At 46.3% G+C, this 20,378-nt stretch overlaps 6 protein-coding genes and 1 non-coding gene across 7 annotated transcripts; 4 read left to right on the forward strand and 3 right to left on the reverse strand.

The window, feature by feature from the left end:
• Positions 1-1,087: 1,087 nt before the first annotated feature.
• On the forward strand, positions 1,088-3,612 carry BDCG_06452 (high affinity methionine permease). The gene is made up of 6 exons (XM_045422186.1): positions 1,088-1,359; positions 1,451-1,682; positions 1,749-2,199; positions 2,259-2,523; positions 2,580-2,742; positions 2,795-3,612. Exons 1-6 carry the CDS (start codon positions 1,179-1,181, stop codon positions 3,231-3,233), a joined length of 1,731 nt encoding a protein of 576 aa, XP_045277883.1. The 5' UTR covers positions 1,088-1,178; the 3' UTR covers positions 3,234-3,612.
• A 224-nt stretch (positions 3,613-3,836) lies between these two features.
• BDCG_06453 (aminopeptidase) lies at positions 3,837-8,600 on the forward strand. The gene is made up of 4 exons (XM_045422187.1): positions 3,837-4,668; positions 4,752-7,140; positions 7,219-8,167; positions 8,295-8,600. Exons 1-3 carry the CDS (start codon positions 4,217-4,219, stop codon positions 7,345-7,347), a joined length of 2,970 nt encoding a protein of 989 aa, XP_045277884.1. The 5' UTR covers positions 3,837-4,216; the 3' UTR covers positions 7,348-8,167; positions 8,295-8,600.
• Positions 7,630-10,686, reverse strand: BDCG_06454 (pre-mRNA-splicing ATP-dependent RNA helicase PRP28). The gene is made up of 3 exons (XM_045422188.1): positions 10,258-10,686; positions 8,138-10,089; positions 7,630-8,048 (listed from the first exon to the last, which is right to left on the reverse strand). The coding sequence occupies exons 1-3, from the start codon at positions 10,552-10,554 to the stop codon at positions 7,883-7,885; spliced, it is 2,415 nt and encodes an 804-aa protein (XP_045277885.1). The 5' UTR covers positions 10,555-10,686; the 3' UTR covers positions 7,630-7,882.
• Positions 10,687-10,750: 64 nt separating this feature from the next.
• BDCG_06455 (mRNA splicing protein) lies at positions 10,751-13,893 on the reverse strand. Its single transcript, XM_045422189.1, has 4 exons — positions 13,604-13,893; positions 13,317-13,532; positions 13,115-13,218; positions 10,751-12,703 (listed from the first exon to the last, which is right to left on the reverse strand). The coding sequence occupies exons 1-4, from the start codon at positions 13,670-13,672 to the stop codon at positions 11,305-11,307; spliced, it is 1,788 nt and encodes a 595-aa protein (XP_045277886.1). The 5' UTR covers positions 13,673-13,893; the 3' UTR covers positions 10,751-11,304.
• A 167-nt stretch (positions 13,894-14,060) lies between these two features.
• On the forward strand, positions 14,061-15,375 carry BDCG_06456 (60S ribosomal protein L25). The gene is made up of 2 exons (XM_045422190.1): positions 14,061-14,747; positions 14,825-15,375. Exons 1-2 carry the CDS (start codon positions 14,190-14,192, stop codon positions 14,864-14,866), a joined length of 600 nt encoding a protein of 199 aa, XP_045277887.1. The 5' UTR covers positions 14,061-14,189; the 3' UTR covers positions 14,867-15,375.
• Positions 14,208-18,548, reverse strand: BDCG_06457 (selenocysteine lyase). The gene is made up of 2 exons (XM_045422191.1): positions 17,944-18,548; positions 14,208-17,802 (listed from the first exon to the last, which is right to left on the reverse strand). Exons 1-2 carry the CDS (start codon positions 18,065-18,067, stop codon positions 15,332-15,334), a joined length of 2,595 nt encoding a protein of 864 aa, XP_045277888.1. The 5' UTR covers positions 18,068-18,548; the 3' UTR covers positions 14,208-15,331.
• Positions 18,549-19,890: 1,342 nt separating this feature from the next.
• BDCG_17322 lies at positions 19,891-19,964 on the forward strand. Its single transcript has one exon. It is a non-coding gene; the product is annotated as a tRNA-Ile (tRNA).
• Positions 19,965-20,378: the final 414 nt, after the last annotated feature.

Consider the following 20,378-nt stretch of genomic DNA (forward strand, 5'->3'; position numbering starts at 1 on the left):
GCTTGGGACGTTTTATCGTCAGTTCCTCAGCGCTGTTATCTCAGCAAGCTCAGACGCTTCTCCAGATATTCATTGCTGTTTTAACACTGGATTGATGATTATGTCATGAGCTAACCTCAAATAAGCAATAAGCTAACCCAAATAGTAAAATCAGGTCATGTGAGTGATGATATCTTGCGAAGCGTCTGAGAAGAAACAGTTCCTGATTGTTAGCAACACGGGAAGGATTTGCTCAGTACCCTGAGTATGGAAGAGAATTCCAACTCAACTTCATAGATTCATCATTTCTGTATCACCTTGGAACCTTAGAATAACAATGTTCTCGCGATGTATCTGATTTTTATATTCATATCTCAAGTTCTTAGAATAGAAGTATCACCTCAAAGTTGATCAGTGTGTTTTTGAACACAGGAATTTTGATCCAATTTCTCATACAAAAAAAAGCTCTTAGAAATTCTGAGATCAAAAAATATGATCATTTTCAAGAGTATACATCTATCTTAAATATAGATTTTTTTGAAATATTAAAGAAATATTTCTATTCTTCTTCTCTTTAGCTATAAGCTAAGGTGATTTTCAAATCTCAAAGATATGTGGATATATAGTAATAGAAAGTCAAAGTTGAAGAATCTGAAAAATCCTTGTAAATCTCAGGAATCTCCATTGAAGATGGAACCATTTCTTCTCAGACCCTCTGGCGAGGATTGCTCTGAGCACATGACTTGTATCAAAAGTAGGTTAGTGTCATGCCGGATTAACTAGTTAATAATAATGCTGCAACCCGTTCAAACCGAGCCAGAGGGTCTGAGCCCGCTGAGATAACAGCGCTGTACTTATGGATCGCACTTGCCCTGCAGATGTGCGGTGTGTAGCATGCCTCTTTCCATCCAAACTAGCCCAAGTTGAACGAGGTGATAACTGTTGGATGCGCTTTCCCTTTTCTCCGCTGGGGGTCCCTTTCTGCTATTTATTGACCTCATCCTCTTTTGCTTCGGGCGATATGGTTTATCTTCGAACAACATCCAGATAGTACATAGACATTCTTCCCATTGCTGCAGAGCGCAATCAGCCTTAGCTTTGAATAAATTGCATATCTACCTGATATAGATTTGCTGCAAACGGCGAAGGTCAAAATATTTTCCTTGCCATAAACCTGATTTATTTTTATCAGGACATTTATGTCGCGGTTACCAGATGCCCAATCGAACTTGTCTCCTTTGTGCAGAAATATTTCGCCTCGGCCCGTGCAGTCGCCTTCGGGCAGTATAAGGCAGGGTGGGAACCATGAGTCTTTGGTCAAGAGGAGTTCAGGAAATTCAGGACTTACTACGGAGCTGTGTGAGAATAATGGACCTTTTTGTTTGTTTCATGTTTCTTTAAATCCTGCGCTATGTTTATGGAAACTTAAGAGTTTGTTGCTGGTTGTTGCTTACATCCGGTGTGCTCGCAGATTCCAGCAGCGTGACAGAATACTGCCCTGAAGACCGAAGGCAAATAGGTATCATCAGTGCTTCCTTTTTGATCTTTAATAGGATTATTGGAACAGGTATATTTGCAACTCCCAGCGCTATTCTAGCGCTCACAGGTAGTGTCGGGCTATCTTTGATAATATGGATAATGGGTATGGCTATTGCCATGACTGGCACGGCAGTCTACCTTGAGTTCGGCACTACGATCCCAAGGTACCTGCTAACCTTTTCCCGTGGCTCCACCCTCGCCTAATAGCTCTGTGTATTGACTAGTGATAGAAACGGAGGAGAGAAGAATTACCTCGAATATGTGTATACCAAGCCGAAATTCCTAGCTACAGCAATGTTCGCCTCGTATGCCCTGTTTCTGGGATGGGCGGCAGGTAATAGCGTCGCATTTGGCGAATATGTTCTTCACGCAGCGGATATTGGGGTGAATCGATGGAATCAGCGGGGTATCGGTTTTGCATGTATCACTGTGGCATTTCTCATACACGCAACCGCTGTCAAATGGGGGCTGCGTCTGCAGAATCTCCTTGGAGTTATGAAGCTGATTATAATCCTCATTATTGTGGTTGGAGGGGCTATGGCTCTTGGTGGCCACATGAAAATTGAGAAAACTAACAGCTTTTCTCACCCCTTCGAAGGAAGTATTCCAAGTGTATATGGGATCGTCACAGCACTGTATAGCGTGATTTGGTCGTACATTGGATACTCAAACGCAAACTATGTGAGTTAGCACGCTTCTGTCCCATACTTATTTATAATCTCTTCCTTACATATCACCAGTCGTTGAGTGAAACGAGAAATCCAGCTCGAACATTGAAAATCGCTGCGCCTATAGGGGTTGGTCTTGCGGGTGTTTTGTATATGCTTGTCAACGTTGCATACTTTGCCGCTGTTCCGAAACAAGATATCTTGGGTTCCGGACGTATCCTAGCAGCCTCCTTTTTTCGAAATGTTTTTGGGCCCAAAGCAGAGAGGATTTTGTCCGTCTTTGTCGCCCTGTGTGCCTTTGGGAATGTTCAGGCTGTTATATTTTCCCAAGGTAGAAGTGAGTACCAGACATGTACGCCTGCAGCCAAACTTTGATGGCTAATGTGCGGATAGTTATCCAAGAGTTAGGTCGAGAAGGCGTTCTGCCATTTTCCAGGTTCTGGGCAAGCAATAGGCCTTTCAATTCCCCAGCTGCAGGGCTTTTCGAGCATTATGCTATATCCGCCATTGTTATGCTTGCCCCCCCACCGGGAGATGCGTACAACTTCTTGCTCAAGTAAGTTTTAATCCTCTACATTCAGCGGCATGCATCTGACCATTTCCTCCAGCTTGATTGCATATCCGCTCTCAGTTGTGAACATATTTGTCTCTGCTGGCTTGATGCATATATATCTATTTCCGAAACGCTATCCCGACTGGTCTCCGACAATACGTGCCAGTCGACCAATTACCTTTTTTTTCTTACTTTCCAACGTCTTCCTGGCAGTGGCACCCTACCTACCACCGCCCGATAAAGAACATAATGTCTATGCACATTTGCCATACTATATTCATTGCGTAGTTGGGCTTGGTATTTTTGCGGTAGGTGCGATATATTGGCTGTTTTGGGCGGCATTATTACCTTGGATGGGCAGTTATCGCCTTGGGGAACAGATAGTTATCGCCCCGGATGGCTGGTCGAGGCAAATCATAACAAGAGTTCCTATCGGCGCCGAAGAGAAGGGGAAACTTGGATTGGAAGGAGGCGGAGCTGGCTGGAAAGGATGAGGCTGGGTGCACACCATTAGAGCTTGGTTTTGTTGGACGGATTTATCAAGCGACATGGGATAAAGCAGTTCTTCAACTAGTTATCATTATTGTAGATTATGATACATGGCTTATACACGTTACTTCTTAATAAGCTGGTCCCGAATTGGGCGGGTCAGGCCAATCCTGCAGAGTGAGGATATCCTAGTTGTTTCTTTTCACACAATGACCAGAGGCAAATCATAAAATGAAAACATAATGTTCCAGTCTTCTATGGAGATGAACTCATTGTACATACCTACGCAGCAATCACTTCTGAGAATGATGATGAATAGGCAGTGGAACGCACCTCCTCAAACTTGCCGGATTTGTTCTAGCAAGAATCTATAGCCATTCACAGAATCTATAAAAGGCCGAGCAGATCAAGTCATGGTTTTTGGCTTGAACTGCCGGAATTGCATCCGCATTCTCGCATTTGTGGAGAAGGAAGAAGAAATAAAATCATCAAGTAAAAAAAATAAAAAAAAAAAAAAATATAAAAGCATAAAAATAAAAACATAATGACTAAGCGCACCTATAAGTTACCAAAAACATACTAGTGTATTAGATCGGATAGGATCCCTATTGGGTCGGAGGTGGTACTTGTGAATGCTACCAAATTCGCAGGGACACGAGGTACCTTTCCCGTCGCCGGAGCTGATTCAAAACTCCGCCGCAAGCTGAAGATTTTCTGCGAGAAACACCAGCAGGAAACCGGAAGACATTGGCTATTATATTTTCGCGAACAAGCCCAGCAAAGCCCCATTGATTGTTTTATCTGTAGTCGGCTTCGATTTGGGGCTCAGCTGTAGTTACGCCAGCAGCCCGTAACCCGTCAGCAATTGTCCTCTCAGCCCAACCAGCCCGGTGCTGCATCGCGTTCATTGGCTCCGTCCTCTCTGCAGCCCCTCGTTCCCTCGCCCCCATAGCAGCAACATTCGCTCTGCCCCGCTTCGCCGCAGTCAATGCTTCCCCTCACCTACAGGAACGCTCGGTCGATCCTGAATACCGCAAAGAGAAAACAGCTTGGTTTCCCCGTCGCTGCTTCCAGACAGACTCTCCCTCCGCGACTTCCACATCTCGACGGTAGAGTTTATAGCTTATCAACAACATCAACAACATCAACAACATCCACAACATCTTCATCCCGTACATCTACAGCCTCTGCAACTCCATCCACAGCGTTCCCCGTCCCTCCTCGATCTCGATTCACCCCTCGAACCACCGTTGCCCGTCAGGCTAAGAGATACTGCTCCTATCGAAGAATGTGCCTCAGACAAGCAGACGATGTTGCTGGAGGAGCCACGGCGTTGGCTGGCCGGGAGATCCTCCCAACCAATGTTAAGCCATTGCACTATGACTTGACGTTGGAGCCGGATTTCGAGAAGTTCACCTACAAGGGTACCGTTATCATTGAGTATGTGACGAGATGTCCTTCTCCTCAAAATGAAGATCACCCTGACGGGATAAGTTTTACTGATTCCAATTTGTTTCACACAGCCTTGATACCGTCGAAGACACCAATTCTATTTCACTCAACTCCATGGATATCGACATCCATACTTCCGCTGTTTCCGCCAATGGCGTGGAGGTGGCCTCGAACCCTTTAGTCTCCATGAACAAGGAAAAGCAAACTGCCACTATTAGCTTCGAGAAAACAATTCCAGCTGGACAAAAGGCTCAGCTAAAAATGACCTTTACGGGTACTTTGAATGACCACATGGCTGGGTTCTATAGATGCTCCTATAAGGGCGCGAATGGCGAGAAGAGATATATCGCCTCCAGCCAGATGGAGCCAACGGATGCTCGAAGGGCATTCCCCTGCTTCGATGAACCTGCGTTGAAGGCGGAGTTCACTGTCACCTTGATCGCAGATAAGAATATGACGTGTTTGAGCAACATGGACGTTGCATCGGAGACGGAGGTACAGTCGGAGATCACAGGAACCACAAGAAAAGTCGTCAAATTCAACAAGTCGCCGCTGATGTCGACCTATCTCATTGCTTTTATCGTCGGCGAACTCAACTATATTGAGACCAATGATTTCAGAGTCCCCATCCGCGTCTATGCCACTCCTGACCAAGATATTCAGCACGGAAAGTTCTCCCTCGATCTTGCGGCAAGGACCCTTGAATTTTACGAAAAGGCGTTTGACAGCGAGTTCCCTCTCCCCAAAATGGACATGGTTGCCGTGCCAGACTTTTCCGCTGGCGCGATGGAAAACTGGGGCTTGATCACCTACCGTATTGTGGATGTTCTTTACGATGAGAAGACCGCGGGCGCGGCTACCAAGCAACGTATCGCTGAAACTGTGCAGCATGAATTGGCACACCAATGGTTTGGGAATCTCGTCACTATGGATTTCTGGGATGGTCTCTGGCTCAATGAGGGCTTTGCCACCTGGATGTCCTGGTACTCATGCGATGTCTTCTATCCTGAATGGAAAGTCTGGGAATCTTATGTCATCGACAACCTTCAAATGGCCTTGTCCCTTGATTCACTACGAAGCAGTCACCCTGTTGAAGTCCCTGTCAAACGCGCAGACGAGATTAACCAGATTTTTGATGCCATCTCTTATTCTAAGGGATCGTCTGTGCTCAGAATGATTTCCAAATACATGGGTGAAGAGAAATTTATCCAGGGCGTCCGGAACTACATCAAGAAGCACGCCTACAAAAACACTAAGACAGCGGACCTGTGGGCAGCACTAAGCGAAGCAAGTGATGGTAAACCTATCGAGTCGGTAATGGATGTCTGGACTAAGAATGTTGGATTTCCAGTCGTCGCTGTTTCAGAAAACGTTAGTAACGGATCGATTTCTGTGAAGCAAAACCGCTTTCTGAGAACCGGAGATGTCAAACCAGAAGAGGACAAGACCATATTCCCTGTGATGCTTGGGTTGAAGACTCGCGAGGGTGTTAACGAAGCACTTATGCTCAACGACCGTGAAGCGGAGTTTAAGGTTCCGGACCTCGATTTCTTCAAGCTTAATGCAGATCACTCGGGCATATATCGGACGTCGTATACTCCGGAACGCCTTGAAAAGCTGGGAAAGGCAGCTAAAGATGGGCTGTTGACTGTGGAGGACAGAGCCGGAATGATCGCTGACGCTGGGGCACTGGCTGCATCCGGTTATCAGAAAACATCTGGAATGCTTTCTCTCCTGAAGGGATTTGATAGTGAGCCACAATTTGTTGTATGGAACGAGATCCTCACCCGTGTTGCTTCGATCCGTGGCGCATGGATGTTTGAAGATAGCAAGATCAAAGATGCCTTGAAGGGCCTCCAGCGCTCCCTGGTCAGTGAAAAGGCACATGAGCTTGGCTGGACATTCTCTCAGGATGATGGCCACGTTCTTCAGCAATTCAAGGCCCTGATGTTTAGCGCTGCTGGATCTTCTGGAGATCAGCAGGTTGTGACGGCTGCAAAGGACATGTTTACCCGATTCGCAAACGGTGATCGTGCGGCTATCCATCCCAACATTCGGGCAAGTGTCTTTGATATTGCCCTTCGAGATGGTGGGGAGAAAGAGTACAATGTCGTGCTTGACTGGTACCGCAATGCGCCAACTTCTGCGGAAAAGAACACAGCCCTCCGCTGCTTGGGCAGTGCAGACAACGCCGAATTAATTCAAAAAACACTTTCTCTTTGCTTATCGGACGAAGTGAGAGCACAAGATATCTACATGCCGCTCTCCGGATTACGCCTGCACGCAAATGGTATTACTGCTAGATGGGAATGGCTTAAGCAGAATTGGGAAGCAGTTACCAAGCGATTGCCTCCTGAGTTTGGTATGTTGGGCTCAGTTGTGCAGATTTGCACAGGGAGCTTATCGACAGATGCACAAATTCAGGATGTGGTCGCTTTCTTTAAGGATAAGGATCAGAAGGTTCGCAGCTCCTCATTCGCCTCATTATTATTCCCCAAATAAATATGTATCATGTATCGCTAATAATTCACGCAATAGGGATTTGATCGTTCTCTTCAACAAAGTCTTGACGGCCTCTCTGCTAAGGCTGGCTGGCTCAAACGCGATCGTGCTGATGTCGAGAACTGGTTGGCAGAAAATGGGTATGTTAGCTCGAAGCAATCTTAGATTGCATTTCACACGAATAATAGATTAGGACTTTGCCATGGTGGTGGGTATAGGAACGGTGCGCACTACAGGGAAAAAGTTAGTGAGTGTTTTGTTCCACAACGTTAGGTGTTACTAAACCAGCGATATTGGTACAAAGGGTATTCAAACTCCTCGTGCCCCATCAAGGGCCTCCATGGATCACATACCTCTTCATATTTTAGAATAACTCCTCTCTATTAAATAATGCTTGATTAGCGTTTGATAATATAATTCAATATAATTCAATGGTAGTGAGTCAAGTATTCCGTATCAAAGAGTGATTTATGTTATGTCTATTATTTGCTTTGATCATAGTTTATACTTCGACCTTGCTCCCCGTATACCCCAGAATGAGGTTTATAATATACAAGAGCTATAACACCGCATATGCCCAATAATTACTCACAAATCCCAAAAGAGCGCCCAGCAGACCAATAGCAAAAGAAGAAAACAAAAATATGACATCAAAGCAAACGGGGAGGGAACAAGGGTGGGCCGGGGGAGTTCCTCTGATTTACCACCCCGCTCCACCTCCCTTCCCAGCGAAGCCGCTGCTCTCTTCGATCTTCTTCTGTGCCCCAGCACCCCGTACAGGTTTCGATTGGGCAGCTTCGTGCTTGCGGAGTTCTTCGGGGACGCGAGAAATAGCGGATTTCATAAGCATCTGTTTGAGATCATATCTGTTTGAAATATTAGTAAGAGTGCTTTTCGACATTAAAATAAAGAAAATCCCCGAAAGGGAGAAGGGGGTGGGGGGTGGGTCTCATACAGAACGTCAGAATCCTCGTTGCCCAAGAATGTAATCGCAATACCACTCTTTCCAGCACGTCCAGTCCGACCAATACGATGCGTATAGTTCTCAATATTCGTTGCCATGTTGAAATTCACCACCAGACTAACGTCAGGAACGTCGATACCACGACCAGCCAGATCAGTTGCAACGAGAACATCGGTATTTCCATTCCGAACGGACGCCAGCGCAGCCTCACGCTGCTCTTGCGTCTTGCTCCCATGCAACGTGACTGACGAATAGCCCATGTTTTTGATATCGCGCGCGACAGCATCGCAGTTGCGCTTGATATTGACGAAGACTATGATTGGTGGGCGGAATTCTCGCGACGATAGGATCTCGGCGAGGCGTTTCTTGCGCTTGTCTTCGCCAGAGATGAATTCGACGCGCTGCTCGACGGTGTCGACGGCTTCGCCGATGTTGCCGATTGTGACGATCGCCGGTCGCCTGAGGTATTTGCGTGCAATTCGCTCGACAGCCGGAGGCATGGTGGCTGTATACATCATTGTTTGTCTGTAGCGGTCTTTGCCACCGATATGTTGGCTCATTGCTTGTGGGTTCTCTGCGTCTTCCGTGTCTGGTTTCTGGTTCGTGACGGGGAGAGCGTCGAGGATTTTGTTCACGGGCTCCTCGAAACCAAGATCAATCATCCGGTCCGCTTCGTCCATGATAACGTAGCAGCATTGACTGAAGACGATCATTCGTCTCTCGATACAGTCTACCAAACGGCCGGGTGTGGCAATGATGATCTCCGCCCCGTTGCGCAAGCTGTAGGCCTGCTCTTCTAGAGAATGACCACCGACAATACTGACAACGTTGAAGCCAAGAGGGGCGGAGAATTTCTTGGCTTCCAGTTCGATTTGTTGTGCCAATTCGCGGGTTGGGGCCAATATTATCGCGTACGGACCGTCATTTCTTCTCCATTCAAACTCATCTAGACGTGGGAGTTCCGCTATGTAGACAAGCAGAGGGAGTAAAAATGCGGCAGTCTTTCCGGAACCAGTCACAGCAACACCGATAAGGTCACGATTCTGCAATGCAATAGGGATAGCAGCTCGCTGAATAGGTGAAGGGTCAGTGTATCCAACTTGCTCAATGATGTTGAGAAGTCTTTTTGGAAGTCCTGATTCAGCCCACGACCGCATGGGGTTGGGAATGCTTCCTCCTTTGGTACTGATATTGAAATCTTCTTTGAAGATTCTCCAGTCCCTTTCGCGCATATGCTCCAACTTCTTCTCAGACCAATGCGCGTCCAACATATGCCGTCCGCCCTCTTCCTTCCTTCTTCTTTCCATTTCCAAAATCTCCCTCGCCCTAACCCTGCCAGCCTCCGGATCTCTATCTTCTAAAGCTCTTGCGTAGTTTCTCGTAACGGCATCGGCAAATTCATCACTGAACCCAGCTAAACGACCACGACCATAGAAATTTGCTGTGGAACGGTTTTGATAGAGCGGATTGTAATCAGGACTCGTATCTTCATCCGCATTCCATTCAAAGTTAAACTTCCTCTCTGTTGTCCGCCTTCGTTTCTTCTTCGCAGAGAAATTCGACGTTTGGCCACTTCCCATATACCGTTGGCGTATCAACGCAGCTTGGGCTTCTTCTGGAGAAGGACGCTTTTCCCCCTTTTGTTCAGCCTTCGGCCCAGGCAAAGGAGGCGGGGGCATATCATTTTGTTTCGTGCGCATCGCAGCTGGAGCAGTTGGGATTTCTCCATGTCGCAAGCCCCGAGGGCCAGCGGGAATCGAAGCCCGCGAAGGTCCATCGATTCTATTGCTTCTTGATGGTGGGGAAGGATATCCATTCATTTCAGGGCTTCGAGATGAGGAGGGCCCAGTACCGTTCGCTTCCAGACGTCTTTGATTTTCGACTTCCTTCGCGCGTTTCTCCAACGCGAGCTTCTCTCTTTCCGCTCTCGAGAGGAATTTGGGCTAGATATTTAGAAAGGCAACAACAGAGTCAGCGATCAACCTATATCTTCTGTGAAGGATAATAATCTATCCAGACATGCCGAAATACTCATTGTAAACAAAATGTACATGTAGGGAAAAGAGGGGCAAATAGCGCAACATGTGGGTGTTCAGTTCAGCCTAACGTACCTTTGATGCGGCTTCATCAGCTTCCCGCTTCTTTCTGAGAAGTTCCTCGACACTCAGAGGCGTAGTTGATCGTTGGCTTCCCCAGCCTTTTTTCCTCTTAGCTGCCGGTAGATCGGGTGGCAGCGCATCGTCTGGAGGAGGAGGGGCTGTGGAGTCTGGGGGCGGCGGAGGAGGAGCAGCAGCTTCTGGGGGCGGAGGAGGTACCAGAGATTCGGGAGGGGGAGGGGGTGGTGTAGGAGGCCGCTCTAAGAGTTCCGGCGGTGGACCGGGAGGTCTATTTTCAGCGATCCAATCCATGTTAATGGTCAAATCACAGATGCTCTTCAAAGAAATCAAGATCTGGCGAAGTATATCGTTCGCGTTTTGCCGCCGAATGGAGCACTAATTAATAGATCAAGTAGTTAACTAGTGGTTAACTAACTAACTAGCTAGCTTATAAATATTTTAGTCAGCAGCATGTTCGGGAATAACAGACAAAGAGGAGGAGCAAAGACGTGAATTGCAATCATTTTCATTCAACTTAGTTAGAACATTCAAATATTCTACATTTCAAACTAGGGTATGAAATGTAGGAGTACCTTTCCTTCAAAGAGTTCAGCTTCACAACATGTTTAGAAATCAAGCAGCATAAAATAACAAAGAAATATAAAAAGACATAAAAAACAAGGTACGAAGAGTAAAATACATCCACCTCCATTCGATCATTGAAACAGAGAGCATCCTCAAATGGAGGCAATGGAGCAGGTACCCGAAAGCTGACCATCATCTCATACCACCCGGTACATTATTTAAATCCATTAATGGTATCCCTGCAACCGCTGTCTACAGAATTGCCTCCGAGCCCACGCGTCTAAGAAGTGAATAGAGAAATTTTTCTGTAATATCTTTTGCCACTAACATGGAGAGAAACGGGAAGTAATGTGTGCCAGGCAGGAACCAAATCCGAAATGATAATAACACAAGAGAATCGTACCACTTGCGCCGGGGGTTATTGAAAATAGCAACATACAACCGAGAAAATGCTTAAAACAAGGCGGGTGATGGGTGTTATACACCCCCATTAGATGAAATGGGTCTCTCGGTTGGTTGATGATGCTGTTTGCCTTGCGGAGCCTGAGCTTGCTGGTTGACTGGTTCCGTGGCTGGTGGGGGTTGACTTCCATTTGAGCTGGATGGCGCTTTATTAACCTGGATATCCTTGTCGGCTAATGGTTTCATCAATGCCTGCACGGATTGGGGACCATTGACCTCGCGGTCGAGAGTCATATACTCCCTTGCAGATTCATTCGAGCCTCGTTCTAACAAGTATAACATATAAATTTGGACAAGTTCTTTTACAACCGCAGGCTGTAGGGTGCTCTTCGATCGAATCTCGCTCATCACTTGCTTAATTCGCTGATATTGTACATCCTCGGTTTCTGCACTGGTAGGCTGTTCAAGTTCGAACATAAGATAGCTTGTCCAGAATGGACGACTATCTGGGTACCATTGCTGGTTTTTCTGGAATACTTGGCGGGCATCATCCGGGGACCCCTTAATCTTCCACAGCAATTTCGCCCATTCTGCCACAAACGCCGCTTTAGCTTGGATGTCGCAGTGCGGAGCGTCAAGTTGAGATTTATAAATCTCTATCGCGGCCTCCAGGCCTCCATGGCGACGTGATAAGTTCGCAAGCGACACAATAGTTTCAATGTGGCCAGGAAGTGGCACCAGAATCGCGGAATGAATATCTTTGGCAACGTCAACGCGCCCAGATAATTCTTCGAAATACGCATAATGAAGTCTGACCTCAGGCCGCGAAATGGGGACATATAATGTGCTGGCACGCTGGTATATATTGCGAACTTCCTCTTCCTTGCCTTCTTGGGCTAGCATCCACCGAGCATATCGAAGCCAGAATTCGTCATAATGTGCACATGTAACGAGGCAGCGCTCGTACAAAAATTGAATTCTCGAAAACGAGCCGTCAGCTTCTTCAAAGTCAAGGTACTTCCTCCAGTTAGACAGCTGCGCTTCGTCTAGCTCCGTTACGTGAAAATAAGGTCGCTTTATTTCAGATTCATATGTCCATCTTTTAGTGGTTTCCGTTTGCGTTCTCGAAAAGATTTCCAGATGGTAGCTGTCGATCCGAAGGCGAAGATCTCTTTCTATTTCTGCCTCACTCTTCGACCCTGGCGGAATACCAGCTACTGCACCGTCCACTTCTGCACGAAATTGGCTTAATGGCTCGGGTGGAACTAACTCAGAGACGGGGCGGGTTTGAGCCATCTGGCGATAGCGCTCAAAGTATCTTGCGTACTGATGCATGGGAATTTCAATCACATTCGCCAATATGGCGAAAATCTTGTCATGAGCTTCAAGACGTTCCTCAAACTCGATGTACTTGTCCCAGAACGGATGGGCTAGGAAATCCAACCCCACGCAGCTCGCACCCCTATCAAAAAGTCTATTTCCATTAATGTTAGCTAATTCGTATTCAATACGGTGGAGGGGAAGGGGAAGGAAAGGAGAGGAAGAAATGAGGGAGTGTGAAGGATGGCAAACATGGCATATGCAATAAGTCTTCAGTGAAATGCCCAACTGGGGCAAGGTCAACGGAGAATGGTATTTCATCGTGCGGCAAATAGATAGAAGGGTCCCCGAACAAGGTCATTGTTGTGCGAAGGAAAAACAAGAGCCTGAAACTCAAGGGTGAGAAGAAGTTTCAAGGGGGAGTCCGGGTAGCAGATGACTATCTCACCCATCAAGGAACTTTTGTTGATGATACTAATCTGCACCTCTTGTCCTGGTGATCACAACAATATCCGCGCTGTGTCGGTATAGTTATGGGGAAGGAAACCAACACGCCCATACTTACTCTCGAATAATGTCTGCATCGTGGGAAGTTTCGACTTTGAAAGCGCAGTAGTTGGTCCATAGATCTACGGAATTCGTAATGCTCGCAACACCTCGTTCATAAACCTACCAAATTACATCATTATTTCCGGTTCATGTAATATACTTTGGATGTAGGGTCCACAAAAAAAAGACTTCGAAAAATAAGGAAATATGCAACATACCATTTCTGCAGCTTCTGTCCCGGCAATTGAAAACTCTAGATCAGCATACTTTTTCCAGTATCCGAACAACAGTGGAAACTTGGCCAGAAACCGATCGTATACGCCTCTCGTAGCTGTGATAGCCTGGGGATTAGAATTGCGATTGATTCCCCCTTCCTGCCCCTCTGCGGCGCGAATCAACTTCTCCCAGTTTTCGAAATTATCAGGATCTTCTAGCTATAGTAATAAAAAGGAAAGTTAGTCTATGTTTGCGACCTCAAGCGCGACCCTCAACGAAAACAACTCACCACCTCCGCGTGCAGCTTCTTCAATTCCGCATTCTCCTCCTCTGTGCCACCGAAGATCACGTCAGCCATATCGACGACTGGTCAGGCTGTAGGCCCGGGAAACGTATACCGAAGTGTATAGAGATCTAGAAAGTAATTGAATAGGCACTGGGGGTTTGATAATGGGTTGTTGATAGATAGATGAATGAATGACTAAAGGGATTATGAGGAGAATCAGACAGCAACGAGGAAGAAAAGAGGTTGCACGCCGCGCTTGGGTTGCGGAAAGTAAACGGTAGCACAAGAGGCTCGGGGGCTTGGCGGGCCTTTCATCTCGCAAGTAAGACGTATTGTTACTGGAACAATACGGACTTTCCTTTCCGTTAAGCGGCAACTTCCCGCGCCCAGCCACATAAAGACTGAAATATTACCAAAGTTACACACTAAGAATATCACGTGTAATATCTATCCCAAATTGTTTTAGTTTCTCCCTCCAACACGTGACCAATTTTCACCACTTTCAATCGGCGCCAACATCAACAACCTCAGCAACCCATCATCATCCTAAGGCTAAGAAAGGGGGCCACTGAGCCAGTATATAGCTCCAATGGCTACTAAACAGGCTGCCGCAGGCATTTTGGAGAACCTCCCTGTCCGGCTCCGCAACTTTTTCGCCCGCTACCCGCCGCAAATATACTCCGCAAATGCCCTTGGAGCACCAAAACTACCAGAGGGTGTCGAGCCCCCAGCTCCAGCTCCAAGTCCCTATACGCCATCTCGCTCCTCTAAAGCTTCAAAAATAGACCAATCTGCCTTCTCAATGTCACAGGCCTTCCTCCGCTCCGATCCAGAACACCCAAACCCATTCCTTCCATACAAGAACCCCGAAACAGGGCGATGGCGGGGCGCCATGATTTCCCTCCGACGGCAGAACGAATTGGTCAAATTAGCTGCGCAATATGGCGTTGAGGAACTATTACCTCCCAGTCGCAAGTCGACGGTATATAAGGAGACGAAGGCTGTTGAGAAGGGATTGAGAATCCGCGGCACGGGTATTGGTCAGAAGGTTAAGGGTCATAAGTGGGAGCGGACGCTGGAGGTTAGGTTGGAAGATCGGAAGAAGGCCATGATGGGTATGCCGGCGATGATCAGGTTGTGGAAACAGGTATGTTCTTGCTTTCTAGCCCCAGCTTGTTCCCAGTTGTTGACTTCAAGGGCTGGTGGCTAACTAATATTTAACAGCGGGGTCACGGACGAGGGTGGAAGAAATATCCACGGAAGTAAAGGGTATCTCAAGAGTGGTGGGAGTTTAATGTGCTTTCTATTTTTATTTTATCTTTGCCCGTTTTCCTTGTCAAATTTTCTCTTGTATGAGTATGGGTGCGGCAACTAGGTATTATTGTATATGTATATTTCTGGCTGCTTCTTTGCGTCTCCCAAATTTTTTTCTTATGGTTTGATATATATATGCTACTTTTAGAAATAGAAAACAGCATGTCATGTTCAGAATATCCCGCGGGCCATGCCAAATTAAAGGATTTCTCCTCTGCTGCTTGTCGGAGCTTGGTCTCCGGGTTAACGGTGAAGTATTCTTGAACTATCTATAAATTATGTCCGCTAGGCAGAAAAAGAGTCACAAGCGTGGTAAGGTATCAGGGAGCGTGGCCATTATATCAATCCTTCGCAGCTTTCGTTATGTACATTCATTACATATACTCATATCTAAAGCCAATATATACAGGATATAGCTCACAACATTTCTTCATACAGCGGCTCAACAACTTGACCACTCCTTATCATAACCTTTCCCTCGTCTACACCATCCCAGGAATCATCAGGCGAAAGGCAAACATGTCTTCCGAACACAACCTTGCCACCAATTTTCCTTGTCTTCGCCAGGGTCGAGAAGGGTTCTTCGCTCCTGACGGCTGTGAACTGATCTACGCATACCATCTGGCAGCGCTGACATGAGCCCAGGACGTCAAATTTGTGAGACCCAATTCGGAACCCTATCCATCTATCTTCGACGTATGGCTGTTCGGCCAGCAACGTTGGCGGTGAAGACATAAGGCTAGGAGTAGTGCGGTTGCTGTCTCCATTCTTGTTATTCAACGCCAGAGTGGGGTTCTCAGCGACAATGATGTTTGCTCGGAATACATCAGCGGCGACTGCTCTCGTGGTCTTGGACGCGGATTTGCCGAGCGATTTAATAGTTTCGTTAAGTTTGTTGACACTGGACCTGGAGATTAGCAGCACGGGGCTTTCGTTTGACAAGCGGATTGGATTCTTGTATAGTTCGCACGAAGGCGTGGATTGCGGGAAAGCGCCTGGCATGCTGTTAGAGGGCGATATGGTATCAGGGGGATGGTAACGTAGCTGGGGTTTCGAGTATCGGACGGATAAATTCGCCGGGAATCTAGCAAGTGTGCATGGGACTTCAAGAAACTCAGAGAAGAATTTTGCAACGACCGGTGACGAATATATTTGTACAGTTACCCTATCACCGCACACCATGGAGGACTTCTTCATGGAGTTTTCATAGAGTTCAGCTATCGAGATGTCGACCGATTGGCCTGATAAAGGCAGCTCTAGGGAATTATTGCCAGTCCCTGGCATGCCACGTGAAATCTGTAGGACTCCCCGGTCAAGATCAACCACAGGGCGTATAAGAGCCATTCGAGGATATCTTTTCTGGCTGAGAGCTACCCCCGTGCCCTGGTGCATTAGACACCATTCTCTATCCCATGCAAGTCCTTCCGGATTAATCTCCCACTCCTTGCCATCGGGGACTATAAAAGCTCCACAACTTTTGATCGGATACACGCAGAGCTTGTCAACATAGAAGTTAGAAGCTGAGGCCTTCTCGGATGGTGTAACAGTTTGAGATGTTGAAAAGGAGCTCAAATTGGATTTGTCCACATAAAACTCATCAATGAATTCCAGGAATCGGTTAACATCGCCGATGGAGCTCATAGCACCAAGGCTAACTCTTAGACCTCCTGTTGGTTTGCCTTCGATAACATCGATGTCATCTCCACACCGTTGACCCGCATTATAATTTCGTTTCATTTCCTCAACTTTCAATCCAAGGTGGTATGTCATGCCACCTGGATTGCATAATGTCCCGGACCGAATTTGGATATTCTTCACTGCAGCGAGTTTCTCAACTTCCGATTTCCCAATCCATTCACCGTTGCTATTCCTCATGTTGAATGAAACAATGGGGCCCTGGGTAGTTCGGTCATTGTAACTAGATGTTTTGTGCTTATACATTTCACAAACAACGGCTCCGTTTGCGTGCCTTTTGTCCACCAAAGCATCATACAGCGTCTTGGCCAACGAGCCAGCGTGGAGAGAGATATTCTCCATGGATCCGTAAAGTCGTTCATGTATGTCGAAAGCTGAATGCAAAGCTATAATGCTGTGGAAAGGTAAGGTTCCATCCTCAAGTTGATCGTGAATAGAAGTCGATTTCTTCGCATGCCACTGATCTTCAAGACTCGTAACCATACCAACTGTGCCCCCTCCAAAGTAGCTTCGCTTGTCAAAGATATCATGAGAGCCCTTACGAACGATAAGAGCGCCAAGATCCGGAAATCCAAAAATTTTATAAAAGCTGAGGACCGTAAAATCAGGGGCAGAATCCGGATCGCTAAGATCTAGTGGCGATGTAGAGACGAGTGACGCAGCGTCCAAAAGTGAGTAGATGTTACAAGCTCGGAGCTTGTGACACCAGTCAAGAGGTAGGCGACGGCCATTCATATTCGATTGAGCCGGATACGCGAACAGAGTGGGAAGAAATGTCCGCCTTCGCATATTTGACGTGCGTTGATGAGATATCCACTGTTCAACTTCCTCGTCGTCCGCGAAGCACCTCCGCCCCCTTGCTGCCAGCTCTCTCACCCCAACCAGACTGGTATGCGCATCCCGATGATACCCGTACCAAAACCCGTTCTCGTCATAGTCTCTTAGTGCATCCGCAACCAGCTTGATCCCAGCGGTTGCATTTGCGACGAACACAACATCGAAATCATCAGGGCTGGCTCTAAAGAAGCGGAGAACTCGTAACCTGGCATCGTCCACCCGCCGTGTAGAGAGTTGGGAAGACGAGGATGCCGAATGGGGATTTCCAAAAAGATTCGCCTTCATTTCTTGTGAAAATGCATCGATGAGGGATGCTGGGTAGAGTGTTGTTCCCGCATGGTCCAGATAGGTTGTTTCTAGAGCATCGGCCAGATGTGTGTTAGCTAGGGCAAAGAATGGGAAGCACAAAATGAATAAAGGATTCCCAAGGCGTTTGTTTGAAACACTAAACGATATATGCATCTAAAGGAAAAGCTGGTAGATCAAATCAAACCTACCTTTGAGAGTGGGGTATTCTCGCTCTCTAATCTCTTCAATCCAATCTGTATAGAAGGAAGCCTGCTGCCTGACGCGGCCAGGCCGGCCATGCGGCAGCGGACGAAGGGGTTGTTGGCCCGTCATGATAATAGCCGTGAGAGTAACTATGTGTTACCTAGGTAACGCCATGCAAGCTCTAAAAGCAGCCATCTGATCATTTTTCAAATGATGCTAAGTTAACTCCCCGAACGAGACCTAGATAGCATTGTTTTGCCACCATAACAGAAAAGAAACAGGAGAGATAAAAACAGTTCGGGCCAGACAGAGAAAAGTATTATCTTATACAGGGCCGACAGAGTAGGCGAGTTTTTAGAAACCCCATTATTGTTTGCCACTAATAAGACGTCGTTGTCGTCGGAGTTCGACGCAGCTTGGAAGTGTGTGGAGGCGGGGATCCAAAGGGAAAGTTTCGGCCATCGGAACCGCCCGAAAAATCTCCAACGCCGGCCGGTAGTTACGGTAACTACAGTAACTACAGTTCCTAGGTACAGAGTAGATAACGGACTAATCACTCCCTATCAACAAAGATATAGGAGAGTATTTTGTTTTTGTTTTGCAATTAGTTCTCCCTTAACTATACAGTCTACTCCGTATACTGACTGGACTGACTGATGCCTGAGCCCGGTTTACCGCAGCCCCCACGTTAGAGGCGGTTAGCTACATAGTGCTAAACAGGGGCCTTTTGTTCCACAACAATGATGCTCTGCTCTGCAGCAACCAATGTCAGATGGGTTCAGGAAGAACTTGAACCCGAAACACAATGTCGATGGCATAGCAAAATAAAGCAAGTAATTATACACTAAAATTGGATTAATATAAACAGATCAGTCTTCAAGAGTGGAGATGCTCCGGTTGACTCTGACGTACACGATAGGACATTTCTACTCTGCACTGAGCCGTTGAAATAAATTTAGAAATTGAGAATTAACTACGTTTCTTGAAAACCTGATGATACCACTGTCACTGAGATCTTGTATATAGAGCCTCGGTGCTATATGATATACCACTGAGGTCTTGATTTCCAGACAGGGTCATGATCAGTCAAGTATCTCTCTTTGTTTTTTACGATAATAACAAATCCGCGTAAATATTGTACTGTATATCATCAGACTCAAAAATACTTTTTATTTGAATAGAATTGAGAATGAAATGATAAGAGATGGACAAACTCTTGACAATGTTCCAGAAATACACTCAATTGTATAACCTCTAGAGAGCAAGAGTCAAGAATTGAATGAATCCCTTGCTCTCTCACCCACATTTTCCTTATTAGGTTTAGCATCTGTGGCATTTAGTGGTTTCTATCAACCTTTTTTCAACCTCGTTTTTCATCCCTCGCGACCGTATTTTCATTCCCCGCGACCGCCCCTTTCCGGACAGGGGGACTGTGGCGTCCACTCTTGCTACTTCCCAGGGCTTCCACTCCTTCCTTCTTCCGCTCCATCTTTCTTCCCCTATCCGGAATTCCCAGGGCTTCCGCTCCTTTCTTCTGTAAAGTCAATCATGATAAACAGACAAGCATGTATATATATATATATATATAGGGGCGCCCGCCCATCTCCATCTTCGGGAATGAGACGAGATTTTACCATTTTACACGTACTATACAACGGTTGGCCGTACGCTACAATTGGCGTACGCTGCAAAATCACTGTAAATTAACTCTATGTTCTTCTGATATGATAGTTTCTTATTTAAGTCATTCATTGCAAATTAACTATTGATCATTTGCATGAACATGACAAAGTCAGGCTGAAGCTCTGGTATTTTTCACAGATGCACGGATCAATCAATACCTTAGAAGAGCTCTTTGGTAAATCAACGGGAACATGGTTCACTCGGGAACATAGCTTTCTCTTTTTTTTCTCTTTTATGTGGCGACCCCTGTATTTGCATTATGTAAAATCGGTCCTATAGCTCAGTTGGTTAGAGCGTGGTGCTAATAACGCCAAGGTCGCGAGTTCGACCCTCGTTGGGACCATGTCTACTTTTTATTTTATTTCTGTTCTTATTCACCGAATTCCTGAAAAATTCATTTTTATTCAGCTGTTAATTTTTTGTATAGTTCACTGATATGTATTTGGCATGGACATAATAAAATACAATGCCTCATCTTCAATTCTCATATACGGCGATGATTAGTGAAATGAAGCATAGCCTCGAACCAAGGTTCTACGAGGCAAACTTGGGGAAGCTGCTTGGACTGTGTGATCAGAAGGTCAGGTCTTTTTACAACTAGAGAGACAGAATCATAAATGCGGATTGAGAATGAAACTTCCAAGGGCTTAAAATGTCTATGAAAATTCCTACTCGCGCGGATAAAAGTAAGCTCGGGTTAAGCAACTGAGATACTAGTTACCAAACCTTCTCTATGTTTACCATATCCGTCTATGCA

This window comes from Blastomyces dermatitidis (assembly GCF_000003525.1).
Source record: "Blastomyces dermatitidis ER-3 genomic scaffold supercont1.6, whole genome shotgun sequence".
In the NCBI taxonomy this organism is placed as follows: domain Eukaryota; kingdom Fungi; phylum Ascomycota; class Eurotiomycetes; order Onygenales; family Ajellomycetaceae; genus Blastomyces; species Blastomyces dermatitidis.